The 8,756-nt window shown below is 38.6% G+C and overlaps 2 protein-coding genes across 3 annotated transcripts; both read right to left on the bottom strand.

Moving 5' to 3' along the window:
• LOC109230967 (splicing factor U2af small subunit B-like) lies at positions 229–2,495 on the bottom strand. The gene is made up of 3 exons (XM_019396472.1): positions 773–2,495; positions 553–598; positions 229–451 (listed from the first exon to the last, which is right to left on the bottom strand). The coding sequence occupies exon 1, from the start codon at positions 1,663–1,665 to the stop codon at positions 835–837; it is 831 nt and encodes a 276-aa protein (XP_019252017.1). The 5' UTR covers positions 1,666–2,495; the 3' UTR covers positions 229–451; positions 553–598; positions 773–834.
• Positions 3,942–8,270, bottom strand: LOC109230968 (mitotic spindle checkpoint protein BUBR1). 2 transcript variants are annotated; one of them, XM_019396473.1, is made up of 11 exons: positions 7,967–8,270; positions 7,671–7,730; positions 7,366–7,510; positions 7,119–7,276; positions 5,716–5,797; positions 5,561–5,627; positions 5,434–5,488; positions 4,813–4,981; positions 4,634–4,719; positions 4,384–4,503; positions 3,942–4,301 (listed from the first exon to the last, which is right to left on the bottom strand). In XM_019396473.1, exons 1-11 carry the CDS (start codon positions 8,254–8,256, stop codon positions 4,238–4,240), a joined length of 1,296 nt encoding a protein of 431 aa, XP_019252018.1. In that variant the 5' UTR covers positions 8,257–8,270; the 3' UTR covers positions 3,942–4,237. The 2 variants fall into 2 exon arrangements, with proteins under 2 accessions (XP_019252018.1, XP_019252019.1); XM_019396474.1 differs by having other exon boundaries at positions 3,959–4,301; positions 4,384–4,461.

The raw sequence follows: 8,756 nt of genomic DNA on the forward strand, positions 1-8,756 counted from the left end.
AATAGAAGCCCATGAAAAGAAATCTGGTTGGCCCTTGAAAAATTAGATAAATGGAAAGGAAAGCATAGGGAGGTAGGTAATACACACAAACTGTGCCAGAAGAGAACCAGAAGATAACATCAACCTCAAAAAAGCAAGCTATATACAGCATCTCAAAGTTTATATTGTGGAAATCCAAGACAGACAACATCAACGGATATTTGACCAAATGAAAAGAAAGCATTAACAAAAGAAAACTAATTGCGATATTTATACTATGCAAAGATCTGTATCAGAGCAGCAGCAGAAGTCAATGCTTCATATTCAATTTAATAATTCGGTCCTGATAGGGTCTAAAATATAGCAAGCAACTAAACTAAATATCAGTTTCTTCATATCGCTTCTGTGTCCCTAGAATAAATGCTCCTGCAATGCAGCAAGTTGTTCATGATTACATCTCCAATATATGCTCCTACATTTGAAGCAAAGTTAGGCCTTTGGTGGAGACGGTATGTGGGGCAATGAAATGCAAAAGCTGATACTATATATAGTTCAAATAACAAGCAAGTATACCATAGGTGAAGTCACAAGCAGGGTACCACATCAGCATCCTTAACAACTACAACAAATACAATTAAACAGTCTAACAATTAGCTGCAGAAAGAAAAAAATAGCTACAAGAATACCATTTTAAATCCACTAGATGACAGGGAGAAGATCTATACTCTTCCGGAGTTTCCTTTTCGAACATCCTAGTATAGTGAAGAAGCATAACAAAACCTAAAGTGATTACCAAAATGCGCAAAGCAGCTTTAATTCCAAAATGGATGACAGAAGACATCAATCAGAAAAACATCAGATTTGCCTCTCCTCTCTTTCTCGATTCCATTGTTCAATTCTAGCTCTGCGTTCCTCACTCCCTTCCCTAATAGGGCTCCTGCTCGGCCTGGGACTCCTACTTCTCCTTCTGGGACCATCACTGTCGTATCTCCTGTGGCTTCTTCTACCACTGCGGTCACGATCCCGGGAATCACGGTAGTCACGACGGTCAGGCCTGTCATAGTCCCTCCGGTGATGCGGGCTCAGACTCCTACTTCTGCTGCGGCTACCCCGACGTCGATGGTACTTGCCGAAAAGCTTCCTCCTTAGTTCCCTGCTAATCATTTTGACATGCATGAAATTACAATAACCTCCACGATTGCAGTCGTTCTCTTCATACTGACGGCAGGTAGCCTCCCTGAAATCAGTGACAGGGGAGAAATCGACAATAATAGGGCGGCCAGAGTAAAATCGGCCCTGGAGGGCCTGCAAAGCGGCAGCGGCATGATCCTCCTCTTTAAATTGAACATAAACATTTCCGATCATGTGATCGGCGAGGTTATCGCAGACATTGAGGTTCTCGATCTCACCGAACTTACTAAGCTCCTCAAAAATGTCCTCGTAGAAATCCTCAAAGTGTTCCTGGATCTTACGGGGATCGAGAGGCTGGCCTTGGGGTTCGACGCCAGGGGTGATCATGTCTGGACGGTGGTACATGTTGGAGAGGAGGAGAGTGGGAGAAACGGTAGGTCTGGTGTGGAGGCGAGAGCAACGGTCACCGTGACGGCAAGCACCAATTTTGAAGTAGAAAGGACAATTGACTCTGTCCTTCTCCGTGCCGAAGATGGAAGCCAAGTGCTCCGCCATGATCAATGGAAAGTATGTCGGTGGATTTTGGGGTTATGCTCTTGCCCTTTAAAACCCTATAGTCAAATCGATTTTAAACAAAGCAGAAACGCGACATGTAAATGACAATTAGTATACATAAACACTTTCCCCGTTCTTTATAATTAATTATTTGACGAACTACCAAAACTGTCTATAAATTAGAGGAGAAGACTTAGAAAATCCCTTAACTATGCCTATAGGATTATTTTTATCCCTTATCTATACCATTAAATATAAATATCCCTTATCTTTGTAAAACTGGACAAATATAGTCTATCCCTTAACAGGGTTTGCAAAACTAACGGATATGAGCCTATGTTTGGGTTAAAAATATACCCCATTAAAACTCAATTAAAAATAATGAACTCTCTCTTTCTCTTCAACCATCGACCCCTTTTCCCCCAAATTTCCTATCACACTCGAGGAATTCTGCTCCATTGCGCACCTAACATAGACTGCAACTTGAAAAATTCTGCAATACAAAAATTTCAGCAGTATAAAAATTTCTGCACAACGAAATTTCTGCAATTCTAAAAAATTCTACAATATGAAAAATTCCGCAAAAAAGGAGGAATTCCGCTCCATTGCGATACAAATTCTGTAATACAAAAATTTCTGCTGTATAAAAATTTCTGCACAACAAGATTTCTGCAAATCTAAAAATCTAAAAATTCTGCAAAAAAGGAGGAATTCTGCTCCATTGCGAACCTAACAATGGACTGCAACACAAAATTTTCTGTTGTATAAAAATTTCTGCACAACAGGGACTCCAATTAGGGATTTTCCCTTATCCTGCTTATATGTTTTCAGTTTTTAGTTTAACAGTGTTTATTTTAACTCAATTTAAGGTTTTTCCGTCAGTTTTGAACCCTGGTAAGGGGTAGACTATATTTGTCCACTTTTACAAAGATAAGGAATATTTTATATTTAATGGTATAGATAAGGAATAAAAATAATCCTATAGGCATATTTATGGGACTATCTAAGTCTTTTTCTCACTAAGATGTTATCCACATTTAAATGAATTTTAAATGTGGACAAAGCCCAAGATGTTCCAACTTCCAATCCATTATATATTCATCCAATCGGATTATTGCACCTTCTTTCATCATTGATATTTGCTTAAAGGTATAATCCAAATGTTGACACACTTATTCTTAATATATATTCTTGCTATTTTTTAATTTCATTTTCAACAACGAATACTTTGACTGAACCATTATTATTTACAAACTAATTGAAGGCAATTATATAAATAGCTTTTGTTCATTTTGTTCTATTCATGTTCATTAATATCCAGTTAAGAGCAGTGGTTAGGCCTGCCATGTTGTATGTGACCGAATGTTGGCCTGTTAAGAGCTCACACATCCAGAAGATGAAAGTAGCAGAGATGAGGATGTTGAGGTGGATGTGCGGGCATACAAGGATGGATAAGATTAGGAATGGAGATATTCGAGAGAAGGTGGGAGTGGCCCCATGGAGGACAAGATGCGGGAAGCAAGACTCAGATGGTTCGGGCACATTCAGAGGAGGAGCACTGATGCACCGGTGAGAAGGTGTGAGCGACTAGCGGTGGTGGGCACGAGCAGAGGTAGAGGGAGACCTAAGAAGTATTGGGGAGAGGTGATCAGGCAGGACATGGCGCGACTTAGGATTACTGAGGACATGGCCCTTGACAGGGAATTGTGGAGGTCGAGCATTAAAGTTGTAGGTTAGGGGAAGTTGTGGATATTTCAACAGCGCACTAGAGTGAGACTAGCCAGTTAGGAGTTAATCTTAGGATGCTACTGATCAACTACTGATGCAGGGCTTTATCTGTTGGATATTAGTATACCTCCCATCTTTTTCGTATTTCCTATATTTCTTATATTGATATTATTTTGTTATTTTATGGTGTGGTATGTATTTTATGTTATTTTAGTATGAGTCTATTGATAGTACTAATATATCGTCTCTTGTTGCTTTCTTGAGCCGAGGGTCCCCTGGAAACAGCCTCCCTGCCCCTCGGGGTAGGGGTAAGGTCTGCGTACATATTACCCTCCCCAGACCCTACTTGTGGGATTATACTGGGTTGTTGTTGTTGTTGTTGTTGCTGCTGCATGTTCATTAATATAGGTGTACACACAAGAAAACCACGTTTGATGAGAACTTTCAGTATGTTCCTTGTTCTTTGTTGGTCTTTTGGGGATACTAATCCTTTACTTATATGATCAGCATCTAACAAAAGAGGAAACAGAAAAATGAAAGACAAATTAAAAGGAAAACAGAACTCTTCAATCAAGAGCAAAAGTATGATAAAGCACATTGAGCCACATCCATCGTAACTCTTGCAATCATATAAAACACTCCTCTAAGTCGTCAAGAGTTCTAAAGGATTTGGCTCAAGCCTGCCAAATCCAAAGATAGATGTATTACAACCATAATGCTTCTTTCAATCGCTTCACTCAATATTCTTAGAAATTTTGTTAAGTGCTTGCACTGGACAAGGTTGAGAATTTTGAGATAGAGAAAATTCATCACACAAGAATGTGCATTTTTCTGTTCTGTCAGCTCATCTAGGTAAAGAGGTTGGAGGAAAATAACGCAGTGGGTTCTCCCTCAGCAACTCAGTTTCCCTGCAAAACAAGTGTCATTGTCAAAATGGGGCCTTCATGCTATTGGAATAAAGAACTACAATGAAACCAAGTTAATGCTTACTTTTTTATGTCTTTATCATCTCCTCGTCTAAGCTGTAAACTAGAAACGTTTCCACCAGCAGATTCCTTCTCACGTGTTCTGTCAGTGATGGAGGAGGGAAGAAAAAGCCAATCCAAGATTCTGTTATTGTGCTAAAATATGAAACTACTACAATTACAACAGCCAAAAACTTTGATGTAAATTTTCAGCTATTGTAGTAACACAGAAATCACGTATTCTAGATACTCAAGCTGAAAAGGCCTGTACTCACTTGGCACATTCCTCATCCACGAAGATCTCTAGGCATGCACCCGTGGTAGTAGCTCCTCGATTTCTAAGCCCGTGTCTTTGCGGAACCTGTAAGAAGATGTTTTTGTTAATGAGTTCCTGTTACTATCTGCTTGGAATAAAATATCATTGTACATAAAAACTTTGTGGACTCAAATTGACCTTATTAGATGTCCACTTTGAAGGAATTGCCTGATTCTCCTTGTTCCTTTCTGCTCGGGCACCAAGACAGTGCCATGATTTGTTCTCTAGCTTTGGTACTTCTGATTGAAGAGTTGATGACATTCCAGCATTTGTATCTTTGTAAATGGATAGCAGGCTCCCTTGAGCTCTGCAAAATGGATAAGAATGAGCTAGTGCTTTTACTGCACCAAGGCATGTACAAATTAAATATTTCCTGGCTTCCTGCAACCTTGTTATCGGCATCCTTACTCCTTTCCTTAAGTTATGGATTACGCAGCAATATCACCCCCGAAGTTCATTTCCAGGTGAATTACATAACCATGGTTATCCACATTACTCCTTTCCTTAAGTTATGGATTAAGCAGCAATATCACCGCCGAAGTTCATTTCCAGGTGACTTACATAACCATGGTTATCCACATTGGAAAGAACTTTAGGTACTTAAAGCAAATACTTGTCGAACTCTGAGCTTTTGGCTGACATGGCAGCTGAACCAAGTGATGATAAGAATCAACAAGACAAGTTTGGTTGCAGTTTTACTGAGAAATAATGCAGGGACAAAAGTAACTTGTCCATAAAACAGAGGTGACTTGCTCTTACCTATCCTGTTTCATTTTCTTCCGAGACAAATCAGAAGTTCCTGTTGTTTGGTTTCCTGCAAAGGCAAGAAGAATGTTAGCGAAATAGCCAGCAGACACCCTGAATCTTCAACATAGAATGCACTTACGAGCTTCCCCCCTTGCCAACAGTGTCCCAAAGCTTCTCATTGGAAGCTGGTGTTCTGCTAGCTCCTCCTGAAAATACAAAGTAAGTCACTACTAAAGCAAAACAAAGCAAACAATAAGGGACTTGAGAAGACGATAAGTCCGAAACAGTTGATACCTCTGCTGCTTTGGGGCGTCCCATTGAACGAATGACAAACTTCTTGTAGGATTCCTTCAATTTATCTTCGGGTTTTGCATTCCTAATTCATCAGAGACAAAGCAATTTTAATCATAAACCAGATGAAGGGGGTCAGTAAATAGGAGGCCAGTCAATGGATGAGAACAGGCAGGATACATTACTTAGTATAACCAGTTTTTTGTACTAATATTAACTGTATCTTTAGAAATGTTTCATGAACATTGTCTCTTGTGGACAACTATATTGATATACACTTTTGAGTTTAAGACCAGAAATTGATAATAGAAAATACTCGTTAATGGGTAAGAATACCCAGGATAGAGCTCGAAAAGGAGCGCGCCATCTTGTTGATGCAACTATTACCTATGGTATTAACAGCTTAAAAACCAATTGAGTATCCACAAAAATAACCTGCCAAATATATTAGAATCTTCACCTGCTCAGCATTACTCTGCCGACAATTTTAGTTAGCATCATAACATTTACATCCATCAGAAGTTAAACAAGTAGAGAGATAATGTAAGAAGTCCCCCTCAAGAAGGTGACATGCGAACAAGAAATAGAGGTCATGAAATGTTCATCTGTATAAAATCATCTACATAAGTTATAAAATATTAGACCAGATTGTGTATTCTCAAGCAAAGTTCAATGAATTGTGGCTGTGGCTATTTTCGATGCTGCCATGCCTGTCGTTTCTAGTCTATCTCTTCCTATTTTATTTCTTTTCTATACATGGAAAGTTTAAAAATCATCATAATAATAATCCAGAAATTGCAATAGATAAGAAATAAGGGAGGTTTGTGATGATTTTTCAGTCTTTTCTACTAGGTAATCTAGTATCCTTATGCATGAAGATAATCAATTTGGTCATTGTGGTCGGACTCTATTATGGATTTCTGACCACATTCTCCATAGGACACATCTATATCTTTAATAGTTACTTATCCATCACAGTGACGAGCTAATCAAATCAATTTGTTTTAGTGTTCAGGGTACGGAAATTAGTTGGTCAATCTTAATGCGACAACACAAAATCTTCTGTGCCGCATCATACTTGCAACTGAACTCACTTTGGAGAAGCTTTAAGACCTTAACCCCCACCCCGCCAATACGCAAAACTAGCATATAATTAAAGCAATCACAACTCTAGTAGCCATCATTAGGCTTAACACAACATAAGCTACTTAACCAGCAATATTAGAGCACGACTCAATAACCCATTTGAATAACACATCTCACGTCATAGACAAGATACGACGCATAACTTCTCCGTAACCAAACCATGTTCCCTTGACTGCCAACTGAAACGCAAATGTCAACTATGCAAGAACATAACGTAATGACTAAAATTAAACTAAGGGCCCAACGGGAACAGAACTTACATGGATAGCCCTCGATTGAAGATCTCATTTGCTGTTTTAATTTTATTTTGAGATTCCATGTGCAAAGCATAGGCTATGTAGAATGAAGAATGTGTCTGCCCAATTTTGTTAGCCTCCAAAAAGCTATAGATGACTTCAGCATCCATACAGTTTTCAGCCTGCAACGAGCCATCAGTAAGCAAACTCATATATCAAAATGAAGAGATATTAAGGGGCAAAAGAATGGATGTGAAGAAAGCAAACGGACATATTCCAGCCACGTTTTCAAGTAACGGAGGTCATCCTTGTATCGTTCATCGTGCCAAAAGGTGCGGACACATTGTTCATAAATAACAATAAGTCCAGAACTGTCCCCACCCGGAGGGAAAGACTCTTGCACCCACTTGATGCACCTTGGCAATTTTAATGAAAAAATTATGTCAGCAACTGAGTCAATGCAGAGTTCATAGAAGATTAAGAGGATAAACGGTTTAAAAAATGTTAAGGTGAAGAAAGGGATAGCTGAAGTGTTTTAGAAAAGAATCAATTTTGTTGCATAAGAAGAGCACTCACTGGAGCCATGGCTGAAGAGGATCTTCACCTTTGTATTGGTCAATTGCTTCGATCAAAGACCTAATCATCCCGCAACGGAAAGAGTTGAGTTCGTAAATTAATAAAGGAACTTTGAAAATGCAGCAATAATAACTACTACTACATCGCAATCAAAAGCCAGCAGGATCGGTAGGTATATAACTATATATGAATTATCAATATCCATTCCGCTCAATTTAGACATACAAATCACTAAACAAATCAAAATATGAACTGAAAATTCAAATTAAAAGGTAGGGAAGGGGAAAGGGTAGAACCTTCGCTTGTCAAGAAGAGATTTCTTGAGTTGAAAATCAGTATTAGCCTTGAGGGCATTGTTGAGGAGTTGAACATTACGGCCTCTCTTCAAAGGTCTAACATTTTCCTTGAATAGTTCCCACTCGTGACCTGTATCTTGCTTTGACGCTAAGAACTCCGTCTCTGGATCCAATACGCATTCTCCTACCTTCTCCATTGCTTCTTCTTCTTGGATGTCTGTGCGAGAGAGTGGGAACAAAAGCCTTCTTTCAAATTTTGAAATTGTCTTGTGAATCTGAAACCCTTTCATAGCCGTTGAATTTAGGGCCGCCCCGGCCTTCATTAAATTCATTTTTTTTCCTGGACCTTTAAATTCCACTATAGTACATTTTGGTCCCACAATGAATGTAATTGTAAGTATTTTGGATTTAGATTTTAGACCATAGCATTTTCATTTTAATTAGGTATAGTCCAAACCAATCAATTTAATTTTCTTTTTTACCACAAACAAGCCATTATCCGATAGTAAAATCACTTTGATGGTCACGCAACTTACGAAAACATCATATCAAAGTTATTTTTGCTTCTTTTAGGACAACAAAGTCATATTAATGTGCAAACTCACATGCATTTGGAAAACGGACACCTTAGGATGTTAGCTTAAATCGCAAAGTCAACTTATAAAAGTCTTATACCACTAAATCACATAAGTACAACACGTATACAAATCGCAATTCCTAAACGCGACTTATAAATCCTAGTCAAAGAATGTTATTATAAAGTGCAATTTCAAATGCGACATAGAAATGC

The sequence above is a fragment of the Nicotiana attenuata genome, chromosome 8 (assembly GCF_001879085.1).
Source record: "Nicotiana attenuata strain UT chromosome 8, NIATTr2, whole genome shotgun sequence".
Classification (NCBI taxonomy): Eukaryota; Viridiplantae; Streptophyta; class Magnoliopsida; order Solanales; family Solanaceae; genus Nicotiana; species Nicotiana attenuata.

Excerpts from the sequence above, each read along its gene's own strand:
- LOC109230967 (XM_019396472.1), bottom strand. The coding sequence starts at position 1,665 with ATGGCGGAGCACTTGGCTTCCATCTTCGGCACGGAGAAGGACAGAGTC.
- LOC109230968 (XM_019396473.1), bottom strand. The coding sequence starts at position 8,256 with ATGAAAGGGTTTCAGATTCACAAGACAATTTCAAAATTTGAAAGAAGG. Across the intron at positions 7,277-7,365 it reads TGAAAACGTGGCTGGAATAT|GCTGAAAACTGTATGGATGC; the intron begins GTCCGTTTGCTT and ends GGCTCGTTGCAG. Across the intron at positions 5,798-7,118 it reads TTCAATCGAGGGCTATCCAT|GAATGCAAAACCCGAAGATA; the intron begins GTAAGTTCTGTT and ends CTGATGAATTAG.